General features: G+C 40.5%; 3 protein-coding genes across 6 annotated transcripts; all 3 read right to left on the bottom strand.

The window, feature by feature from the left end:
- Positions 1-1,460: 1,460 nt before the first annotated feature.
- On the bottom strand, positions 1,461-4,229 carry tmem119b (transmembrane protein 119b). The gene is made up of 2 exons (XM_020585718.1): positions 3,954-4,229; positions 1,461-2,483 (listed from the first exon to the last, which is right to left on the bottom strand). The coding sequence occupies exon 2, from the start codon at positions 2,456-2,458 to the stop codon at positions 1,589-1,591; it is 870 nt and encodes a 289-aa protein (XP_020441374.1). The 5' UTR covers positions 2,459-2,483; positions 3,954-4,229; the 3' UTR covers positions 1,461-1,588.
- A 1,156-nt stretch (positions 4,230-5,385) lies between these two features.
- On the bottom strand, positions 5,386-8,639 carry LOC109951300 (cell wall protein DAN4). Of its 2 annotated transcripts, XM_020585725.1 has the most exons (3): positions 8,585-8,639; positions 8,219-8,337; positions 5,386-7,565 (listed from the first exon to the last, which is right to left on the bottom strand). In XM_020585725.1, exon 3 carries the CDS (start codon positions 7,548-7,550, stop codon positions 6,204-6,206), a length of 1,347 nt encoding a protein of 448 aa, XP_020441381.1. In that variant the 5' UTR covers positions 7,551-7,565; positions 8,219-8,337; positions 8,585-8,639; the 3' UTR covers positions 5,386-6,203. The 2 variants fall into 2 exon arrangements, with proteins under 2 accessions (XP_020441381.1, XP_020441380.1); XM_020585724.1 differs by lacking the exon at positions 8,585-8,639 and having other exon boundaries at positions 8,219-8,378.
- A 656-nt stretch (positions 8,640-9,295) lies between these two features.
- Positions 9,296-22,947, bottom strand: LOC109951311 (coronin-1C-like). Of its 3 annotated transcripts, none has more exons than XM_020585744.1 (11): positions 20,420-22,947; positions 14,496-14,695; positions 13,970-14,092; positions 13,390-13,519; positions 13,014-13,195; positions 12,745-12,864; positions 12,205-12,309; positions 11,973-12,118; positions 11,115-11,172; positions 10,728-10,979; positions 9,296-10,253 (listed from the first exon to the last, which is right to left on the bottom strand). In XM_020585744.1, the coding sequence occupies exons 1-11, from the start codon at positions 22,941-22,943 to the stop codon at positions 10,134-10,136; spliced, it is 3,960 nt and encodes a 1,319-aa protein (XP_020441400.1). In that variant the 5' UTR covers positions 22,944-22,947; the 3' UTR covers positions 9,296-10,133. The 3 variants fall into 3 exon arrangements, with proteins under 3 accessions (XP_020441400.1, XP_020441402.1, XP_020441401.1); XM_020585746.1 differs by lacking the exon at positions 20,420-22,947 and adding an exon at positions 18,179-18,267 and having other exon boundaries at positions 9,305-10,253; XM_020585745.1 differs by lacking the exon at positions 20,420-22,947 and adding an exon at positions 17,921-18,244 and having other exon boundaries at positions 9,306-10,253.
- Between the last annotated feature and the right edge of the window lie 1,801 nt (positions 22,948-24,748).

Raw genomic sequence — 24,748 nt, 5'->3', positions numbered from 1 at the left:
TAACCCATCCAGATAGTTGCTGTAGGTTTTCACCCGATGCCCATATGGTAGTGTCATCAGCAAACAAAACCACTTTCACTAAATCAGAAACCTTGCATATATCATTAATATATAGTATAAATAATTTAGGTCCCAAAACAGAACCCTGAGGCACTCCACTCCATTTACTTTTAGCATTGCTATAAAACACTTGCAGTTATTTTTAATGGTAAATACACTGATGTTTACATAAACAGGAAAAGTAACATTTATGTTGATCCACTCATTAGTTTAAAATACAATGGTGGCTTGTAATTGAGTTGAGTAAAATGCTAAAACTTAATTTTGACAGATTGAGGTAGATGATCAAGGGAAGATTGTGGATGCCAGGTTTAAAACCTTTGGCTGCGGCTCTGCTATCGCCTCCAGCTCTCTGGTAACTGAGTTGGTGATGGGCAAATCTGTGAGTGAACACATTACAGACACCAATTCTTTCTCTGCCTTTTGGAGTGTGTTGTGTATTATTTTTTTTGTATTGTTATTTATTCTGCTCTGCTCTTATTATTGTCTGGAAAGGTTTTTTTTGAACCCACAGTATGTGTATTTCTCACCAGGTGGATGAAGCGTTGCTGATAAAAAACTCTGACATTGCCAAAGAGCTCAGTCTTCCACCAGTTAAACTTCACTGCTCCAGTAAGTTTTCAGTGAATTCTTCACATAATTTTCTTCTTTCCCAAACTGCTCATGTATATTCAGTCTGTAATTGTTTCTCCCCCAGTGCTTGCAGAGGATGCCATCAAGGCCGCCCTGGCTGACTATCGTCTGAAGCAACAGGATGGCCAGCAGGTGGCAGTCAGGGCCAGCAGTTAAACAGGGCACTCTCACTCTGAGCTGGATACCACTGCTTGGCTCCTGGTGCCGGAAAGAGTAGCAGCAATAATCCAGCTTCACCACCTCATTTTCCTACAGTATTGATGAGGAACATCTAATTTAGTGATGATGTAAACCATCATTAATCCTCTGTAGCAGTGTAACACTAGGCTTAGTCGGGGGTTCTCTAACCCCGTGTACTGTATATTTTAGCCTGTCACATAAACGCACAATTTAAACACTGTTCGAGGTGTTGGTATAGACTTGAGTCTTATTTTTGAGGTTGTGTTATATTTACTATTTAGAGCTTGAAGTGTGTGTTTTGAATGGTGCGATGGAGATACTGAAAGCTAAGAGCTGTTTAAGTGTCCTGTCTGCACCATAAGAACTGGCCTTTGGATATGCAGTTAAGCAAAGTGGCATGAAATGATGAAAGGGTCCACTGAATTTAAATGTAATTTATAATTATTTATGCTTCCTTGAAAGTCTGCAGTAAAAGTATCCTCAATCATTTCGTTTTGGGAACAATTTATTACTTTGAAAAACTGAACAATAGATATGATTTGAATCGTACATTTTGACCTGCGATGAACAGAAAAGCACAAGTGTATTGTTTTTCCTGATAGATACGATGGTTATGGAACTGAATCACCTTTAATTCATTGCATTTATTATAAACTATTATTTAGCACTTGTGGATTCAAAGTGTTGGAGAGTATAATCAAGTCAGTTTGTGTATTTAGAAGGCAGTTTTCTCTCCTGCGATCAGCTGAAGTGTAGCAGAGTCATTATGAATATGCAGAGAGGAGGGTCGGAGACTCCTGCCAGTCAGAGGCTCCTGTGAATTATCTTTCTCTGGATAAGGCTGCTCTGAATCATCTCCCTCTTGGTGAGGCTGCTCTGGAGGACTCAGCTCTGGTCTGCTTCCCACCACAACTGCCCCAGTGTCAGAAGGCTCACACTGCTGCTTTTCCTCATGGAGACTTGGGAGCTGCTGCTCCAGGATGCTGTCATCTAGTTTAGAGCTGTCCTCAGGACTGTTGTCTGCTATTTTCTGACTGTGATCACTTCCATCTGCAGCATCAACAGATTTATTTGGCGTGCGCAAGCTCTTGGCAGCCTTCATGATGTCTGCCTGGAGCTGCTTGTGAGAATCTACTGGCTCACTTTCTTGCTCGGAAGTAGGCTTTCCTGGCACTTCATTAAAGAGTTTAGTACCTCCGGTTTTGTCCCTGTGGTCCACATACATCTTTGAAGGGAAGGAAGAAGGGTAGTAGGCAGTGACTTTTCGCCTGCGGCTCAAGGTAATTGCCCCACATATAATAAGGAAGACGAGAAGAATTAAAGTGGCTGCAACAATGATGAGGAACATGTTCTCCTCCAGAAACTTCACAACCTGACCCAGAAAGTAAGTTTCCACAGGTGTGGGCCCAACAGGTGTGGTTTGGTACTCGGAGACTTGGGAGCTGCTGGTGGGCTGTGAGGAAGTAAAGATGCCAGGTTCTTCCTCATCTGTACTTCCCTCTGCAGTACTGTAAAAAGGTAGAGGTGTAGCCAAAGTGCTGCTGAGGCAAAACACCACACACAGACCAATAGGATGAAGGGCCATTGGGAGAACTGTTTCCTCTCAGGATCTGTAAGTAACAGTAAACATCAGGAACTGAAATGTCAGCGCCACATGTGAAGGCAGTTTGTGTCTCTCGTGTATTGCCATTTACATTCAAGTCACAGAGCTAAGCATATGTTTTCTTTGAAAACCTAGAAGACTGATGACAACCAAATTTCCTGTTCTTGAAGATATTTCCAGAATCCTCAAAGACACTTCTGACAATCTGGATCAAAAAATATTCTCTCTGCTGCTGGAAAAAAAATCTTTCAAGTTGTGCCAGTGTTTCCAAATTCAAAGATGTTAGCCAGAAGTTATTTCTGTCCATGCTCAGTTTTTATGTGAAACAAACATCTTTTGATATGTGTAATTTCTATATTTGATATAGGCACAATAGGGAGGTTTTATTATTATTTTTTCCTCCAGACTGTCTGGTTTAAACAAAATGGATGATTTGCTGTGTAACTCAAATGTAGTAGTACATGAAAAGCACAAACTGGACCTAGTATAATTGTGCAGAGAAGCAAGGATGCACTTGATGAAAACATCCACGTGAACTGCATTAATCCTCCAGCATATCCCTTTGAGTGGTGAGCAATTTCTAGGTATTATAATTTAGTATGATGATGAAATATGAAAGTGACATAGAGTATAAGTGTAATTATTGTACCAAAACAATAATTTCATTGCCCATTAGGTTTTGCTAATTCATCACGAAGGTAAATGTACTGGCTTTATTCCACCTCGACCTGAACACACATGCTCTACAGTAGCAGAAATCCAGAGTACAGAGTTGAAAAATTTATACAAAAGCATACTTTTCCACTTGGCTCTTGTGGTATTGAGGTGGCAGCAGAATACATTTAACAATGTCAAATAAACAAAACTATCTGCATGGTTGGACACCACAAGGAGTATGTGGAGAAATATGCTTTATTTTATTTTTTGGGTGAAGTGACACTTCAGACACTGCTTAGTCTGATATTATTTCAGGTTCCTGCTCAGTCTATGTGTCAACTGGCAGCAGTGCCCACACTTTCATTCTCATTCTGCTGCATCTGTGTGCAAGCTGGGCCGCATGAAGCTCCACTCATCTGGAAAAGGGAGTAGGAAGATTTTTTTTTTTTCCCAGAATTACTCACTCACCCCAGACCAAATATTCAGACCACAGTGAATGTGCTATCAGACACAAATACATGTACATACGGTCGTCATATGCACACACATACTGAATTCTCATTCAACAAACTTCTAAAACGTAAAGTATGACATAGATTCTGTTTGTCTGTCCAATTTAATATGTAAAACAGACACATTGTCTTTTAATGTTGTGTTCTTTTCAATGTCGTATTCTTTCTTCTTGCTCTGAAGGCATCATGATGCGCTCACATCACCCACAAATTGTCTTGTGGTCCAACCTGATGTCAGGAAAGCCCAATGCAGCGTCTGTGCAACATATGGGAAAATTCCTTTAGAGGAAAAACAACATTTTACTCACCATCCACAACAGCAGAAGAAGCGCCTCTGTCGAAATCGTCTTTGATGGAGTATGCGTGTTACCAGTGTGGAAAAAGTGAACTGAGAGAGAGCACAGCAAAGTGGCGAACACTTTACAGACCACACCACTTCTGCAGTTTCAGATTTCAGGCTGCTTTGCCTGGATAGTGCAAAAAAAGATGTTGTCAACCATGAGGACAAATCCCTCCTTCTGCCTCTCCACTGTTCTCCTCCCCCCTCCAGTTTCCCTGAGTGTCTGAGCTCTCCAATCTGCACACAGATTGTTCTTGTTAGGTAGGAGTTTATAGTGTGCTGTGGGGGCAGGGACTTCTGCAGCATTCTTCTGTGCACCTATGTGGATGTGAAAGCCCCAGAATTAAAACAAATATGGCTACAAAAACTATAGCCAGACACCATCAACAGTTACTTTTCATCTAAAATATTTTCAAGGATTTTTACAGAATTGGAGCCTCTGATTGACATTGTAGCCTTTAACCCCTCAGCCTCTGACACTGATGACTTACAGCACTCCTCTAGGGATAAAAAAAAGGGTCAGAGAGCAGTTTGTCTGAGAGACCATCTAATGCAGGAAGAGGTTAACGTTTCCTGTGTGGAAAAAAAACAGTAACAGCCAAGAAAGGGGCAAAGAAAAGAGGCACACACAAGAGACTTTTTAAAAACAACATGTTGTTCTTTCTTCTCCAGAGGCAAGTTATTAAACTCACACAGCGTGTGTGTGTGACCACTTTTGGGAGCAAGTGTGACTGCATAAGACTGAGCCTACAAGTCATTGTGATGTGTAAATGCATTTTTGGCTAGTGCACTTTGTTTGTGATCAGTGAAGACAAGTCTAGCTTTATATGGTCATCAGAAGCAGGAGATGAGGCCTTGCATCGTCTGGGTTTACATTTGTTGCAGCTCTGTTGTTAGTCACCCGTGAGTTTTGGCTGCTAAACATGAGGAATAAAAAAACCCATTTGCGGTCTCATGAAGCATTCAGTGCTCTGTTCTTGTTTTGCAGGAAAGGAAGTGAATATAAAATCACTTTCAGAGTAGAGGAAAAGCCTTTTATAAAGCCTGTCAAAATAAGGGAACTGACTGAGTTCACAGAGCACTGTTTTATTCTGTTTACCATTTAGAGACACATAAGGACAAAAGCTCCACCTTTAACAAACAGTAGAAAAACCAGAAAGATTAGCGTTGTCATGTCTGCATTTTTGAGCTTTTACTTTTTTTTTATATATATATTTTCAGCATAAACTTATCAGAATGATTCAGAATATATTTGTTTAAATCTCAAAGTAAACTGCCCATTTGTGGGAAGCTGAAACAAAACAAACAAAAATCTTTGATAACACTTTATTTTATTTAAAGTCTAATAATGTTCTATTAATTTCCTAGGAAGATTCCTGGTAAGAAATGTGTAATTTGGGAGAAATTATAGGTAAAATACACCATGTGATTGTTAAACAATCAATCAATTCTAATTAAATGCCAAACAAGTGAAACCTAAGCTGCTTTTGAGTAAATGTTTTCTTTGGTTTAAATGGAGCAGGTCATTCAAGGACTGCTTTTAAAATCAACACAACTAATTAAAGGTCTCTGAATATTGTGTTTGTGGCATCGATCTTTCTAAGAAAGCTGCAAGAAATTATGAAGCAATAACAAACCTGTAAAAAAAAAAAGCATAATGTTAAATAATACATTTGTTAAAGAAATTACCCAGATATGGAAACAAAGCATCTCTACACCCACATACACTAACTAGTGACAAAGTTTATTATCAATCAAAATACTCCATTTATACAATTAGCTTCCAGAATAGCATTTATAAGCTGAACAGTGTCTGCAAAGAACAGTAATCCCTTGACAAAACAAGCCTTCCTGTCTCCCGTTGCTAAGTGAAACACCATCAGGGCTCAGCTCAGGATGTTAAAAAAAATAATCTTTGATCAGTGTCCTCATCCTGACTTACATTTCCAGTGGTAAGAAGGAGTACAGTTATGCAAAATGTCTTTATTTTTGCTTAAAATATACATTTGATGTCCTGACCTCAACAAATGCCAAATACCATTATGTTTGTGTGGTTTCTGTGTCTCTTCCTGCACAGAAATAGCTTGTGCACCGAAGCTAACCTATCAATATCAAAGAGGAAGCATTAGTTTATTCAAACAACTGTTTCCACATCACTGACATCAGACATATCAGTCCAGTTTGAGGTCTGAAAACTTGTCAGTATTAATAAATCCATCTAAACAATACGGTCACTTTCTGGAAGAAAGCTGCTGAGCGTGAGGTTATCTCCTCCTTCCTCATCACTGTCTTCACCAGTGAGGATCACCCGGACTCCGTTAGTAACTGGATTGCGTTGCCTTGCATAAGAGTAATTCCTCTCGGGCAGCAGGGCAGAGATGCACATCATCTCAGTGGCCTGCTGAGGTTTCTTGAGCTTATACTTCCTTGATGACAGCTTGGCACAGAGGACAATGGTAGAAACCATGAAAATGGTGGCTAACCCTGCAAGCGAAGCGATGACAATGAGGCAGTGCTTCACCACGCCCCTGGTGGAGCAGAGCTGGCCCTCAGTACTGGTTGGGCTCCTTGAGACTTCACAAGGTGCTGCTGTAGTTGTAGTTCCTGTGGTTGATTTGGCTGTTGGAACTGGTGATGTTTTGGGACCACGAGGGTTCAAGATTCCTGGAGGACTGGCGGAGATGGAGGTGGCGGAGCTGGAAGAATCAGTTGAGACTGAGATAGCGGACGACTCAGTGTCAGAATTCGACCCTTTTGTGTTAGGAAACTGTGATGTGGAGATGTGGCTTCTTGTGCCAGAAATAGGGTGAAATATAGATGAAAGCTCAGTGCTGGTGGTGGATGTCTCAGTTATTATGACAGGTAAAGAAGTGGGGTCAGTCGTAGGTGCTGCCTCAGAGGTAGGGTTTGTTGTCACCGTGGTCGTGTTGAGGTTCTGTATGAAGTGCGGAACCTGAGTCAAATTATTAGAAGAGGTAGAAGATAACGCAGATGTAACTTCAGGTTCAGTGATGGATGTGGGTTTTGGTGAAGACACAGTTGCTGAAGATGCTGCAAAAATTGCTGCAGGAGCAGTGATGTTAGTAGAAGTGGTGGGTGATTGTTGGTCCCCTGTAGGTCTTGCTGTTTCTGACACCTCTGTATTGTGGGAAGGTTGCGTTTCACTTGCAGTTGTGATGGCATGAAGCAGTCGTGGACCTGCGCTGCTCACAGTTGCTGCTACAGTGTTCACAGCACCCAGACCAGCTGTGCTGCTGTTTGAGCTGTTACTTTTGCTTCTCACTGTTGTCTCTTGAGTCTCCACTGTGGGTGACACAGGGGTTTCTGCTGTTGCAGCAACACTAACCTCTGCAGGTTTGTGGGTTGGATCCCAGCTTGCAGGCTGAGTCGCTGTTTCACTGTGTAATAAGTGTGAACTGGTTAGCTCGTGGGTTGTCCTGTTTGGTTCAGTGATTGTGTTGCTACTATGTGTTTCTGGGATGGAAGCATTCTTTGTCTCCACAGAAAACAAAAGAGGTACTCCCCATAGCAAAGTCAGACACGTCTTCATGTTGCAGAGCATCATAATTGAATAAAAGATCTGAAATAACAGAAAAATTATTCAAGTTTACACAGTCCAATGCAAGAGGTAGGTTAAGAAAATTTTAGTTGTAGATATAATAATAAAAAGACACAAAAGGAAAAGATTCTGTCATGTGTCTGCTGGTGACATCTTATGATGAAACAGTCATGCGTCTTTCACCACACCCATTGCTACATTTTCACAGAAAAATACAGAACTACTGCATTTGTATTTCCAGGAAATCTTAAGCTTTTTTAAAAGCCATCCATACCCGAAGAAACCAATCTAAAATAAATTTCAACTGAAGCAAAAGATTGATTTGATTTGATTTGATTTATTCTTTCAAACATGTAACAACAGTCAATATGTAACCACACATAATTCCAGACATATCCACAAATATATTTTCAATTTGCTTATACCTAGTACATGCTTGAACCAAATCAGATAAACCTTTGAAATGTTCTCAAAGTGCAACAAGGATTTAAAGTCGAAGGTAAAAACAAACTTGATAATACTGTTTCCTTCAGTAAAAGCTGGCTATCATAATGGAACATAATGTTTTTTCAAGAAGTAACTTTGTCCACTACCATTACAAAAGGAAACAGTAGTTCCCCAAAGCAGAAACATTCATCTAGGACAAAGACACTAAACACCTGTCTGTGTCTTACCTTGCTGCTGGAGAAGCAGAGGGAGGAATGTGAAGATAAAAACTGATCAAAGATGAATTCATGTCAATTCAACCTCTGTAGACAAACATCCTCAGAGTACTGACATACTGACTGTTGCTCTGCTTGAAAGAAGAAACAGGAAATGTTCACACTTAAAAAAAACAGCACCACATATACCATTTTCACATCGATCAGGTACTGACAAACACTTCCTTAGCAACAACAGTTTTAGTTTGCATCAACAAGGAAGTAAAATTTATCAGAAGCTTATTTTCGTTTCTGTAGAAAAAACAAAGCTCCACACCGACTCAGCTACCATATTCTTATTGAGATTTTATATCTATTTATTTGCAGATAAAGTCTCACCTCTTTGAAGGAGAACTTCAGGAGAACTCAGATGCTCCTGTGTGCAGCATGCTTGCACTGCACGTCCAGATGCTCTTAGTGCTATGTTATGTAAAGTAACAGGAACTACTCAGTTCTATAAACTGCTCAGATGATTGTTGTGTATCAACTCTTCAGATCACAATATAAGATGATAGGCCAGCTACATGAGGACATGGTCAAGTGGAATACCTAAAGGAATAAAGCTGAGAAATGGTAGACATTTACAATAGAAACTTAATCAGTTTGAAATGTGGCAGTTCAACGCCTAATTTGGTAGCCTAGCTTTAAAGTAGAGGCATGCAATTGTACTTAAAGCTTGCAGATCAGTACCCAGTGAGGAAACACAGGGTACTTATTTCTACTGAAATCATAGTTCACTTCCTGTTCAGATGAGTAATACCGAGCTGTGGTAATAAAAACATGACATGAGGATACACTTTCAGTGTTTAACATTTCCATACAACATATTCAAAACATGACTTCCACACACACACAGATGTTGGTGCTCTGTTCTACATATACTTGCTGGTTCAAGATGTTTAACTGAAGCTTCTCTTTTTCAGGCACATGTGATGTGACTTGGAGAGACTGCAGTGTATTGTACTGTGATCATAGCTACAGCTAGCTCCCAGATATCGTGCACTCATTAGCTCAGAGGGTACAGATGTCCATGCTTTAAGTAGGTTAAAAGATAAGAAGAAAGGGAGGTTTTCATGTGTAAAATCTTTATTATGTGCACAGAACTGTTTGTCAGGGGTTCCGTGAAACAAAAGCTGGACGAGTGGTCCCTTCCTACACCAAATATGCACTGGAGAGGGCGACTTTAATTTGACCCTTAACAGTGACAAAGAGGCACCACTACATCTGCACAACATTTACACCAGAGATGCAACCCTCCCTCCCCCCAATTAAAACCCAATGTTTAATTTCAAGCTCAGAAGAATGCGAACAAAAACATATTAGAAGGATCTTCCACATTCATGAACCTGAAGGTTATTGATGAGTAAAACTGCTGGGAGGAAAAAAGTTCAACAGCAATTTAAAAGAAAAAAAAAATCCAGCTTGGCTAATTCATTCTACCAGTTGTGACTGGAATGTACACCAACGGAGAAAATAAATGCAAAAGCAGTGCATGAAACCGCACACAATTCATATTTGGCAACACAAAACAGAACAATGGAAATACTGATGCTACATACAGTTTTTGAGTAGTAAGTACAAACTTCACATAAGAATGTTTTACCACAATTTGAAAACAGAAACGTTAAGACTTCATTCAACAAAAATGTCTTTTCTTCTAACGTGTACATCAGTTGCGAGAGTTCCTCCTCTTTTCTGTGTGGGTCAGGGCGAAGTGTCAATCTGAGCTTGGTGAGTGAAAATAAAAGTTCATGTTGGAATGTACGCTTGGTCTCATCGCAGGGATAACGCCAAGCCGAATGAAGCCGAATCTTGAGATTCTGGCCGTGGCTGACTCTGTCCTTTTGATTCTCTCAGCAATGAACAGTCCTGTGAGGGGGCCGGTGTCTTACATGGCAACCTTGGCAACTTGCTCTTCCAATCTGGCAATTCGACGGTCTTGAAGGATGACACGGTCCCTGAGTGACTTGAACTCTCGGAGTACCTCTTCCAGTTTATCCTCCATTTTCTGGTCAGAGGACAGAAACAAAGTTAGCTAGGCAACATCCTTTCCACTTTCTGTTTGACACTTAAGAGGCTGTTAAAGATTTACAGAAACTGTTGACAGAAGATTTTGTGAGTGGTAACTACGTACCTCATCTAAAACAAACATTACTGTTAATCCCGACAAAATGAGCAGGGGTTGTAGATGCAAAAAAGTCCTATAGCTGGTAACATTTTCCACTGTTGTTGCAATTAATTGTGAGCCAAATACCAAAATATGTGCTGATCCATAACTTTCGTTCCAACCATAATAACTACTGTGAATGGGAGAGCCCAGCTGTCAGTAAAAAATGTTATTGCACAATTGAAAAGTGGTACAGTTTGACTAAGAAGAAACAGCAGTCATAATATGTTTTTAAGAAGCTAGTTATAATAACAAAAGCACTAATACACCACAATACAAGCACCAGTTACAGGACATCATTCTTTCTTCACTCACTACTGAGGGCTGTGAAGAGGCGTGCTTCTGGACAGTCGAGATGTTCTCTGCCTTTGTTGCCTTTGTGGCCGGTTTGGTCTCCAGGACGTTCGTCTTGACCACTTTCAGATCGCGGTTCTTCGTGGAGATGTAGCCGTCTTTGAGCGAGATCAGGATGGGACTTCCGTTTTTCCCAGCAAACCACTCCTCTGCCTCCAGGGTGGGATCCGGGCCGGCTGTGTCCGGGTACAGGTCGTCCTGGAACAGATCAGACTGGGCAGGTGGAGAGAGGAGGAAGCATACAAATAAAGGAGGACAGTGTAAAATGCAGAAAGAGCTGGATGAAGGAACCGAATAAAACAACAATGAAAGAACAGCGTATTTATTGCTGGACATAAACACACTTACTTTACGTGGAACTGTCATGATTATTGGTTCACATTTTCTCTCATGTAATTTGTAAAACCTACAAAACAACAGTAAGAGTAGTTACATTCATTTAACTTCATTTAGAATGTAAATTAATACAAATCAGCAATTTAGTTTATTATCTAAATGTAAATATCAGCAGCTTAATACTATTATTAGACCTAAGGAATTATTTAAATGATCTTTAAAAAAAATAGTAAAAATCATATTCACAAAAGCTGTATTTAACCAGTTCTTTTTTAAATTTTCTTTCCATTCTATTATAGTAAAAGGAACTTGTTTACAGTGATTCCTATGGCTGAAACTATTTGCTCATTAATCATTGAGACTATTGATAAAAAATTAATCAGTTCTGAAAATGAACTAAATGTTTTTCATTTTTTTTGAAGCACGAATGTTTAGAAAATGTGATTTTTGGTTGGCTTTCATAACTGCCATAATATCCTGGGGCTTTAAAATTTTGGTTGGACAAAACAAGACAATTAAATACTGTATGTAACTTGGGTTTTGGCAGGCTATGATGGGAAAATTGCTTTTAATCACTACTGTTTGACATTTTATACAGTAGACCAAGTGATTTCTGAGAAAATAATTGATGGATTAATCAACAAACAACATAATCATTAGTTGCAGCCATAGTGCTATTCCCTTGCAGCACTGCTTGGCTGCGTGGGTACATGAAATGTAGGTATAAATCAAACTGATCTGCTCTTTTTAAAAACAATGTGGGTATTTTTAAGACCAACTGGGTTAAACTGTATATTGCATCGACAGGAGCAGACACTAACTGAACAAGGGTGGTTGTAGTATTCAGTCTTCGGACAGTGATGCTGGTACCTTGCAATTTCACATTTGTTGACATCCAGTCCTCTCTTGGGCATGTATCCCATGCCTCTCTGGGGCTCCTTGGTAGAAAAGGTGTTGAGGTAGTGAACAAACGGTGCCTCATCTGTGATCTCAAAGTACCGAATGCTGCTGTCACCCTGAGAACACAGTCACAGGTACAGTAAAGGTGAGCTTGTTGATCTAATAATTAGACTTGTCTTGTCTTCATTACAAGGCTTCTCACCTTTCCACACAGGTAGACTATATTGGTGTCAGGGTCATAGAAGGGCAGCAGAACTCCATTACTGGTGTCCATCTCTTGAACACATATTGGCTCATCCATGTTGTCCTGGTAACAAAATTCAGCATTTGAAGTAGAAGTCCAGTTTGGAGGAACCTTGAGTTAAAATCCAGTTATTGCTGGTTTTTGTATAAGCTGCCACTGTGTTCAATGTATGCCAAACTCTCACATACAGACAATCATGAACAGGAGTAATTTACATTCTGACAATATTTTAAAATGACTTCTCACTGGTTATTTGTTGTATTCACCACCCCCTGCTGGAACTGAGGCGTTACATACACAAATAAATGATGAAAAAAGCAAGAAGTGAAAAGAGCAACTGAGAACAATGTTTAGACATGTATTATGGCCAGGAAGCTGTGCAAAGAAAGGTCTAAAAAACATTCAACACCACTTGAAAAGCTCCAAGTGGTGACCAGAAATGTGCTTGCAATGCAACTGAGTGTGAAGGATTAAATGAAAGTCGCTACAGTGCCATACACTTTTCCACAGGCCTAGCTGGCGCTCGCTCATGCGGCTGAATCCAGTGGTGAAAATGTTTCCATCTGCCAAAAAGATTGCTCTCATTGGTCGAACTCCCTCATGGGCTTTGTCCTTCTCCTGAAAATAGACCAAAAAAAAAAAAACAACCCTGTCAGATGTGGCAGTTACATTTGTAGGCCCTGAATCAACAGCAGGTGGGTGATTCCGGGAAGCATTATTCCATGTCAAGCATCCTGTCCCCAGATTCCATCTGTGTTTTCACTTACCGCAACAATTTTTTTCTTACGGGGGTCGATGACTCGGACCTTTTTGTCCTTACAGGCGGTGCAGAGTAGGCTGCCATTGCGGCTCCAGCTGACACTAAAGATAACATCAGGGTGCATGTCCTCCAGGTTGATCATGGCCTCTCCCGTGCCCACATTCCAGATGATGATCTGGTTGTCACATCCTAAAATGAACACACATCAGAGCTTGATCACATGTACCTCTGTGTCCAAGTCTATTTTTAGTACTTAATGTCACACAAAGCAATGCAACACAAAGCAACCCCAAGATAGATAAGAACTGGTCAGACTTGAAGTTCAGAGTCAGGCAGAGTCTATCGTTTTAATTTGAGCAACAAAGGCGTCAGTCAAAGGTTACCTGCACTGAGGAGGACGTTGCGAGCGGTGGGATGCCAAGACACAATGCCGACCCTCTTAGAGTGACCTTCTAACACGACTACAGGCTCTGAAAGGGCCGTCTCCAGCCCATGCTCAGGGATCTGCCAAACCTGAAAATTCAGGAAAAGAAAAATATTTTAGACACAGAAAATTAAATAAGAAGAAAAAAAATCACTGAACTATAATATTTTTATAGTGCTAATACTAAAGAGACTACATAAGGACAGTAGATTCAAGGTGTATGTAAATGCCAATGATATCAAAACTGTGACAACATTACTCTATCGTACTATAAAAGTCATTGTTACACATGCACAGAAAACCTATAGCCAAAAATGTATAACATATGGGGTTTAGCTTATCATATTACAAACCCTCAAAACTCTGGGAATTAATGACATTTTAAAACTCTGAAACTGAGACAATTAAAAAAACTAAAGAAAAAAAGCATCACTTTTTATTTCCCTTAATACAGCACATCATGTCCAGAAGTTGTAGGATTAAGTGCAACAAGTATTTCTAAGCTCATGTGATCCTTTAGAGATGAACTTTATCCTTACCATCACTGTGCAGTCTTCTGAGCCACTCGCAATAACAAGGTCATTATGGGGACACCAGTCGATGTCTAACACCGGGCCTGTGTGACCACATACTGTAGGGTAGACCTTGTCTATACGGCCAGTCTAGGAGACAGAGGACAACTTTGTTACAAGGGGGTTAAAGAGTATCACCTGAAGTAGAGCAACTTTATTTAGCGATATATGAAAATGACTGACGAGCAGGGCCAACATACTGTAATTATCCTGTGCTTCATACAGGTTATATTCATCCTGGATGGCTACGACACAGTTCTTCATTCTACTATGATCATCATGTTGCAACTTTATTTAACAACTGGGACCTTATCCATTCCCCATCATGAATAGACATCTGTGACTTCCCAGCTGACATTAGGCAATGTCAGCTGGGACTGGGTCCAGCCCCCCGCCCCATGCAAACCTGAACCACAGAGCTCTTGTGAAACAAGCCTGCAAAGATCATTTTCATCTACTGATGTAAACACAAGGAAATCAAAGAACATCTCACCTTTTGTAGAGGAAGTACAAGAAAGGCTCCTCCTCCACTGGCGTCTATGATGATGGCAACAAACTTGGGGTTGACAGCACAGAAGGAGCTGTCCCATGTGACTCTGGAGACACGGATGTCATCGTAGCACTGGTCGTTCCTCACCGCCTGACCAAAGACATGACGGAACTTGCTCTGTCGAACTACTCGCCGCAACATATCTGCAGAGACAAATAAAAGTCAGAGCCCACAAATGTTCTCATTAATTAAAAAAAAAGGTATAAAATGTATAAGCACAGAAAGTGAGCATTTTTCCACAGAAACTGATGTTGTAAAATTGGAAAATGAGCACTATTCTGTCATCACTGAAGGGTAAATTTGGCTTGCTGCCAGCACAGACTGTCTGATCCGAGATTATTAGCTGTGACTGTGCATGCAAAGAAGAATAAATCGACTCTACCTAGTCGCAAACATGACATTTTGTCTTCAGCTGTGTTTCCCTCCTCATCTTAAGTGTGATTTTCCCGACTTCTGTGCTATTAAGGAAAGAAGGTAAAGTTCCCTAAAGGTTTAGAAACTCAGGCTGACTGAGTTTTAGGGTATTTGGGCATTCTACCCTGTGTTTTGCTTTTTGCCTCTCTGATCAAGAAGCTCCGAAGCTCTGTAGATTCTCAACTATGAACAAAGGTATGTTAGATGCATGTGTGGTATATTAGGTAGAAAGATGTATTCGAGTTATTGTTTATTTCAGTGTGTCACAGTGTAAGGATGTCTGGTGGAGAGCCATTTACTATACCTGCAATGTTAGTGATCGTTAATATTTAGGCTACGTGACACAGGACAAAATGGTTCCAAAGTAATGCAGTAATGTAATACCAAGCTTAGACAACACATTTTAAGGTCTGCTGATTAGAGAACTGGTGATGTTATACAGCATTTTCTAACTGCGACCGCACCACAGATGGCCTGTTACTGCTCTGAGATTCTGAAAACACTCTCAATTGTTGATCCATATTTAATTATCTGTACACACTCAAGCATGTTTCTGAACTCTCATTTGTGCTTCAATAGAAGTTGTACATCAAGTGTAGACAAATATTCTCAGAGCAGTTTCAGCTACTGGCGTCTTGAAAAACCACATGAAACAGAAACACAATGGGAATCCTCTAAAATCTTGACTTGTCTTAGCATTGTCTACTGTAATTCACTCTGCCCTTGATACCTGAGGGACGTTTGTCAGCACTTTAATGACTTGCTTTGCTGTGTAATTAGCTGGAAAATATAGCATCTCAGGGCGGTAATTAAGTTGCCAGACTGAAGCAACGTATTGAGGCAGAATCTTTACCTCCAATCACCCACAGGTCTGTCGCCACACCAAACCACCTGCTTCTTCACACTGAGTCATCGATTTCGAAAAATGAAAAAGCTGAATCGCGGCCTTTTGAATCTAATATAGAAACATTCTAAAATCTTACTTAGCAACACCAGAGCAGTTTTTTTTTTACAGAACAAATCTTGCAAAGTTTATTTTGATCATACTCATGTAAATGTACACATTTTTGCATATGCTTAGTTATTCTGCATTTTGATTGATTTAAAATTCTCACACAGTGATTTCACATAATACTCATACAGCTCTGCCAAACTTCTAATCAGGCAGGCAAATGGAAAACACCTGTGTTCATTAAAAAAAGTGCACAAAGGAACAGTGGATATGTAGGCTGCACAGTCTAATGAGTACATATCAAAATGGTGTTTTCATTCTCCACAAAAATATGAAGCAAAAAATAATGAACAGAACACCCTAAATCTAAACTGCCCACAAAGACATAACATCCATATTTTCATTTGCAGACACAAAGCAGTGACAATTTTAGTTTCATTTTATTGACAGTATCCTCCCCACACAACAACAAATATACACAGCATATCAGTATTGTACATGTAGCCTTAAAACACTTTAACCTGAGAGTATTATTATTAGAGACCTAAACAAGAGACAGTTTTAAGATCGATTACTGGACATGAGTGAATCCTTACAAATCGACTGCTGGCCTTGGAAAGGCCTTAATTCATTGAGCAATGTCCCACAGAGCTGTAAACATGCATGCACTTGCAGGCTTGCACAATGCCTTGAAAGCACGGGACTACAGAACAGTGTGTTCTCACAGGAAATAGTAGTGCTCCATTTCAACCACAGGCTTTAGTTTATACTCTAACGTTACATCACAACATGCTGCTCTCTGTCCTCTACCGTGTCACCACCCAACACACAGCAGGACATTCCTTAGCATCATGGTGGTGGCCTGAGTGCTAGGCCTTATTACACATTAATACTAAGATATTATAGCCCAGGACAGTAAAATGACAGAATCTGATGACTGAAATTAATAAAACGTAGTCAGCAGTCCTGCAGAGGTCTGACCCGTCTTATTTCACTGTCTGGACAATGCGACTAAATGGGTTTGCACAACACTACCAGAGGTCCAATTGAGCTCATCTTAAGATTAATTATATCAGCATGTTACATTCTGAATGTACAAGCCGACTGATTTTAATGAATGGGTGTGCAAACGCCTGCTACCGTTAAACAATGGTCGCAGGCTAACGTTAGCTGATGTTACCACAGAGCTTGGTGTGTCAACTCCCTCCATCCCCAAACCAAGTAGCTACAAACTAAAATATTAAAATCATGATGAGACTCAGCACTGCTCTTTTTCAACCATCTTGTAAGCAATCCCAACCCAAGTTGTCAAAGACAGGGGAAGCCTAAGATAACTTAGCTCCGCGTGCTAACATAACGGTACCGATAAGGGGGTGGATCAGCATGCAGATATCTATTATATTGGGCACGCCCCAGATCTGACTATCACTTGGAAACACTACAAAGACTGAGGTTTTACGAGTGTTTTAGATAAAAAGAAACAATACACGATGTTCAGAATGACAAATAACGTTGAAAGAAGCAACATTAATTTCAGAATATGTTTCGCCGCACTGCCCCAGCAGTTCGCAGTTGTGCCGGGGCTCGTCCCGTCTCAACATCACACCGCAAATAAGGAGACAACCCTATTGTAGTGTTTTTAACGTCTTCTTTAAAATATCACATACGTAGCCATAAGACGTATGTATTACCTCCATACAGAGTTGTTCACTCTGACTAAATGTTTCATTTTGTTCCACTAGCCTGCCAGTGTGCTTTGCATCCCGGCTGCTAATGGGCTAGCAGCCCGGCCGGTTTAGCTAAAGCTAAGCTAGCATAGCATTCTAGCCTAGCTGCTAACCGTTAGTTACAGTGGACCGCCGCCAGCTGACGCAAGTGCAGATATTTCCACCCAAGGTTTTGGCTGCTCCCATTCTCAAACCCATCCAGAGAGCTAAATGGATGCTGCACAGTCCCGAGCTACACATCACATGCATAATGTAGAGATCTCTGTCTTTCTTACCTCCTAAATCTATGCAAGACTTTCGTAACCACGGGGGTAATCAATCACAACACATGAATCTGGTAGTTTAGGCGCGCCCTTATCCTGCAGGTCGTTGCTCTACTATCCCTTGTCTCCTCAAAAAAAAAAAAGCCCAGGCGTTTTGCTTTTATTCCCCTCCTGACTTATATATTATGTGGCCCGGCGGCAGTGTTTTCAATCTAGTGGTATTTAGAAGATGCCAGCTGCCAAGTAGAGCATCTCCCATCCGCTTCTCACCTGCAGAAGACTAGCAATCGCTTGTTCTCATCGTTATTACATTCAGTGGGATACGTTGACGACCGGCTACGGCACATGCGCAAACGAAAAGTCACATTTCATTTCTAAGGCTGTGAATTGCGATGGGGCCGCAGGAAAACTGGGTTTCTCCCTGTGCCATCCTGGTGTTTTTTGAAGTAGCGTAGACTTACTGAATCAGTTAATTTTGTTCTGCTGTGAAAAACGTGGATTTTACAGCCCACCGTATCTTTTGTAGTGCTGCTACCCCATCCCATCCCATCCCATCCCACCAAGCCTGTCTTGTCCAAACACAACAGCCCAAAGAATCCCCCCACATTGTCATGCACCAACACAGCAAAACTATTCAAGACTATCAACTATTACCTTAGTAATTATATTGTCACACCAGCTAATGCTAGTTCTTTAGAGCATCTTAAAAACTACAGACTTGAATAAAAGTTGACAATCATAATGAATGTATGCAGAATCTGATTGTAACAATTTTTAACTGAGCATAAAAGTTTATTTTTGACCTTAGCAATACTAGTATGACAAGGCAGTCCCAACTCATAGTCCACATATGAGCTTTTTCCAGAACTGTGAACAATATCAGTCAAGACTTAACTTGCATCTTTCTGTCTACAACTTGCATACATAACTTAATCAGTGCTGAAATCTTGCACTTCATACAGGTTTGTGTGATGAAACTTTTTAACAAGTTCATGGGAAACACCTGCGGTCTTGGTCGCCTTTGTCCTGATTTGTCCTTACTGATAGACTGAGTGTCTATATATGTCTGTAGAATGAGTGGTTTTGTAAGCTGTACTGACAATGGTTTGATGACTGAAATGTTTTTTTTACTATCACTTTTAATGCATGTAATAAACTTCCTTTTTTGGCATCTGAAGAGTCTCTTTGTTCTTTGGTCAGTGCGTGGCCACTTTTTGTCATATATGGAACTTTTTTTATGTTTAAGTTTTAACAAGCTGAATAAGCAACATGTTCTCATCTCAGGGCATCAAATACTGATGCATTGTGAAGCACCTTTGGTGTTTCATGCTGATGCTAAAGCCCTCAACATGCTATTGATGAATGGATCAAAAGAGCTACATAGAGGGTTTTTTGTGAGTTGTTCTGCATATAGATATAAAATGTCAACAGTTCTGAGTTCATTCAGAAGGACTTTCCTTAGAGGCATAAATATGTCTAATAATGCTGTTGAATGAAATTGTGATAATTTAAATTGTAAATAGGTATGACATATAAATAAGAGGATTTATTTGATTATTTCTGTACCTGCTTGTTTTATAAGACCAAGATGTTTTGGTGCCTATTCCAGTATGAAACAGTGGGAGGCAGGAAGATGCTGCATATTGTTTCCTGTTACATGGATTTTTAAAGTAGATAAACACATTAATACTCAATACTTAACATTTAGTTGTGGATTAGACTTGCCAGTTCACCCTGAGTAGTGTGTATGGGTTTGAGGTTGACACATCTTAAGGAAAATTTAAAATAGACACAGTCCAGTAGGCAGTGGTCCAAGGCTGAGATTAAAAAGTGAAGGGTCTTTAGTAAAATAACTTTTTGGCCTGATTGACTAAATGACCAGGATATGACACTGATTTCCTAGTATGTAGGTCTAAATGCTACAAATGAAAGGTCAACCATGTAAAAAGTTGTTTGATAATCCCCTGTTTTGGTCTGTACTGAGACAACCAAACCAGGAAAAACAAGACATTTGATGATCTTTTCAATAGAGAATGAATACGTTGGCTGCTTTTATTAAAATACAGTTTATAGTATAATTATTGATCACAACAAAACAAATGGTTGCCTAATAACACTTCCAGGAGACAGAGCAACATTTATGCAGTTGTTTCTTTTTACTTGGTGAATGTAATTCTATTATTGACTCTCCTCGTAAAGGAAATGTCTTCAGCAGCTAAATCCTTCAATGTGTTCAGCAGCTTGTTGCTAACTTTGTCTACTGGCTGTTTAGTGCTGGTCAGGCAGCAAACAGTGAGTTCATCAGATTAGTTTTGTAGTAGGTTTCATACACCACTGGAGAAAGTTAAAACATAAAAATAAGTGAGGCGAAGAGTTTTTCACATGACAATGTGTTTTATGCAGTTTGGAAAGTACTCTCTCATCCTTGTATAACACGTTCTTATTTGTCTGTGAATGCTCTGATATCAAAGAAACTGATATCTTCCCCTGCTCATAATCCAAATTACTTACCTTTCTTTGGTGGTGGCTGAACTTCTAGTGGTTTCTCTTTTGGTTTCTTTGGAACATCAAAGGCATTCTTCATTTGGGATACGTTCACACTTGGGCTCTGCTCTGTCACTCGGGCCTGAGCTGCAGCCCCTTCAGGTTTGACCCAGTCCTGATGTCTCTGTTTTTGGTTTGCTTCCTTGATGATTTTTGCCACAGGCTTGTAGGAACCCACCTCATTATCATCTCCCACAAACCTACCCTTAATGTGATCAGTCACTTCTCTGCGATTACCATAGTGAGCATAATTGTTGTCACTAACCTCTGTGCTGATTCTTTCAGACAGGAGCTCAGGGTAGCTTTCTCTTTTCCCTGAACAAGCAGGTTTTGGTCTTTGGATTTCTTTGTCTGATGTGACCTCGGGAATATGAGAAATCTCCTTGGAGGCAAAAGCATTTGAGGGCTTTTTCTTAACAGGAGGAGGTGGGTTTTTATATTTGTCTCGTCTCTCCAGGAAAACTCTTCTCTTTAACATATCCAGGTTTTGTGGCTCTTCATCTGGAGATAGTTGTGCCACACGTGTGCAATAGCCAAAGTCAACCATGTCTCCATAATGATCATCCATGTGTCTCAGTGAAAGATGCTCCCGTGGGTCAAGGTCAAGTGTCAAGTGTCGTATGTTGGTTGGGACACTGTAAGTGCCTCTTTCATCCCAGTGCAAACACATGTCCTGATTAGCTTGAGGATTATATGGAAGATCTTTGTTAAAATGAAAAGTGTGTCTCCTTTTAGCCCTTTCTTCAGAACACAGATGGTCTTTGCCTCTTCTTTGCCCATCAGTTGACATTAATTGTGCAGTTTTTAGCTTTATAAATGGATTTTTGGGTTTTTTGGGGACAGGTGGAGGTGGACCTTTAACTTTGGGCTTTTCTTTTGGCACAAACTCCACTTTAGACTCACATGGGTTGGGTGTTGCATTTGGCACCATCTGTGAATTGATCACATTTGTATTGAGTTGTGCTGCCATCACTGTGTCTTTGTCAGGCAACAGATGAGTTAAAGGTGGAGGGGTGATGACAGGAGAGAAGCAAACAGGTTCGCTCTCCCTTTTGTAGCTTGTAATCTGTGGCTTTTCATCACTGCCTTCATTTTCTGGCAGAGGAAGACACGGGATCAAATCGCATTGTTCTAATGAAAATGATGGAGCGTCATGCAGTTGTGGTATTTCAGAGCTAAGGAGCTTGGCCTCTTTCATGTCATATGAACAAAGAGGACCTGCTTTAGCTCTTCTAGAGACAGCATCAGCAAACCAGCTCTGGGACTGATCAGCTTGTGATTTATGTGCATTAAATCCTGAATTGTAGTTTTCCTCGTCTTGATTTTGTGATTCTCTTAAAGAATTCTCCAAGCATGGTTCCAGGTTTGACTTGACTGCTCTCTCCTGCTGTGAAGTCAACTGGACAGCTTTGTCATGGATGTTTTCCAAATCGCCAGTACTCTCTTTTAATCTTTTCACTGACCCACTGTTACTTTGTGCTGTCAGAGGCTCCTTATTGTTGTGAGTATACATTTGCCGCTTGCTGTGGTCATTCATGCTTTGCTCCCTCTCTGCTTCTCCTCTCCCAGTTGTCTCTGTGTGAGCAGCTCCAACATGACTGACTCCTTTTAGCTGACACCTGCCGCCTGTCACTTCAGCCAAATGTTGACCCATTTTCCTCTCAAAACAGGCTGTGGGTGAACTCTCAGCATGTGCTTCCACTCTGTCAGTCATGACTAAAAGTGTGTCAGATTTTTCTCTGCTTTTCTTGTCATTACCTTTTTCTTGGGCGGTATTCCTGGAAGGTTGTGGGAGGTTATTGTCACCATAGCTAGCAGAAGTGTCTTCGTCCTCTCTTCTTTTTATTGATGATATAGGATTCTCTGTTTTTATCTTACTGCCAAAAGTTTCTATATCAGATGACTTCCAAGTTTCATCCTTCTCAAGCAACACAAAGTCCTCCTCATTAGTGGGATTGCACTGGGTTGTTAGACTCCTTGTTTGAGTGCCAGGACCCAACTTGCTCCAGCTAGTTTCAGATTTCTTCCTGCTTCCCAGCTCATCCATAGCTGCAGTCCCAGTAAAGGCTTCAGCTGTACCCTCAGAGACCTGCTTTGGTCTTGTTGCCTTACGGTTCAGAACGGTTTTTGACTCCTCCAGAGTTCGAGAGACACCTCGGCCTTCCCTGTCGCCACCCACCCTCTCTCCCCTGGTGCCGAGGGGGTGCTCCTGCTGCCCTAGAGGTCTGATTGGCTGCCCAGTATGGGGGTCTGTACTTGCAGAAGTGACTGTGTGCTCCCCTGCATGCCCAGTGGTCGTGTCACTGACACTAATCCCACTAATCTCATCAATACAATGAGGGGTCATGAAACTGTCCTGATCCTCTTGATCTCTGCTCTTATCTCGTTCTCTTGGCTCTGACTGTTGCGTCTCTGCAGTTCTCTCAGACCAGTCTGAATTATCATTTGACTCTCCGTCTTTTTCCGACAACTTCTCCAACTTCTGGCCCATGGTGGTTGTTGTTCTGCCTTAGCATTAAGAAATGAGAGATTAATTTCAAGACACTGCAGCGGATTTATACACAAGTCATGGTGGCGTAATGAGGAGGCCTCGCCTTCCCATCCTGTTGAAATGAATCACACAACAGGCATCGCTATCTATCTTTAACTGTCTTGAATCTTCGTCTATTTTTGTATATTCTATACTGCTCACACTTGCCCTTCCAAGGCCTCTCTGTTTATCTCTCCCTATTCTGTTGGGAAGGAATGCTGTGGTGGCTATAATTAAAGTTAGCCTGGTTGCTGCCAGTGAGTCAGGAGGCCAAAAAGGAAACAAGACAAGTGCGATAAGTCAGCTGCGAAGTGCCAAGGTCAAATAAAATGCTCAGAGAATGTGATCTATTCAGTGCTGCCAAATACATGACAGATGCTCTTAAAAATATATCAGTACATCTTGAATTATGTCAGAGACTTGTTTTTCTGATTTGTGAGTTTTATTTGTTTTCTACAATCATGTCCCTTCAAGACAGACTGTGAGATGTCATGCACAGTCAGTCTCTGCTTTGACGTGAGGCCTGTTTGTGCTGTGTGAGCCTCCCTTCAAACTAGCTGAGTGTTTATGATTGTTTTGGTTACGGGGTCTATAAAAAGGTCACGTGGAATACATGATGCAAGGCACAAGTGCTTTGACATCTGAAGTGAATTGTTTGTCTGGAGCTGGATGAGAACAGGATTAATTGTTCACATGATGGATGGTGGAAGAGAGATTATTGCAAAGGGAAAAAAGCTCAACAGGATTTAAAGTGGCATGTGGAATATTGGCATGGAGTATTTTTAGGTTTAAAAAAAAAAAAGTGTACATGTTGAAAACTATTACACTACAATGTTTTGCAGAAACACACTTAAGTTTAGGTGCCATATTAACACTTTCCCTTCTAAATATTGTTGATTTTGTGAGCTGAAAAGTGAGTGAGGAAAGAAGCGTGAGTGAACCTAGTCACCCTGCAGCTGCAAGCATGACCTCTGCTGCCTAACCTATTTCAAGCCTGAAAAGCACGAGTGACACTTTATTTCTTACAAGCCTGTCTATTTAACGAACATACTTGTCCACAGCATGTAAATGAAATGAGTCCCCTTGAATTTTATTGGCTCCTGTTTATCTTTAATTTATGGCTCTTGTTCTTTACGCCAGTGATTCCCAACTTGGAGTACTTGTAAATAGAAAGACTGTAGAGTAGCTCAATTAGTATTAGAAATATATATTTCCACATTTTGAGCAAGCTGTAACAGTTAAACACCATGTGTCAAGAGTCATATAAAGTAGTTATCAAACTAAGGAACAAACAATTCAAATAGTTAAAATTAATTGATAAATGGTAAAAATAGCTAAAAGCAATGAATAAATTGTTAGAACAGATAACTAATAGTAATGGGTAAACCGGTCAAGTACAGTGCCTTGCGAAAGTATTCGGCCCCCTTGAACTTTGCGACCTTTTGCCACATTTCAGGCTTCAAACATAAAGATATAAAACTGTAATTTTTTGTGAAGAATCAACAACAAGTGGGACACAATCATGAAGTGGAACGAAATTTATTGGATATTTCAAACTTTTTTAACAAATAAAAAAACTGAAAAATTGGGCGTGCAAAATTATTCAGCCCCTTTACTTTCAGTGCAGCAAACTCTCTCCAGAAGTTCAGTGAGGATCTCTGAATGATCCAATGTTGACCTAAATGACAAAGGATGATAAATAGAATCCACCTGTGTGGAATCAAGTCTCCATATAAATGCACCTGCACTGTGATAGTCTCAGAGGT

This window comes from Monopterus albus, unplaced genomic scaffold, assembly GCF_001952655.1.
Source record: "Monopterus albus unplaced genomic scaffold, M_albus_1.0 scaffold375.1, whole genome shotgun sequence".
In the NCBI taxonomy this organism is placed as follows: domain Eukaryota; kingdom Metazoa; phylum Chordata; class Actinopteri; order Synbranchiformes; family Synbranchidae; genus Monopterus; species Monopterus albus.
The sequence above is the reverse complement of the archived record's forward strand: the minus strand, read 5'-3'. Positions and strand labels throughout refer to the sequence as shown.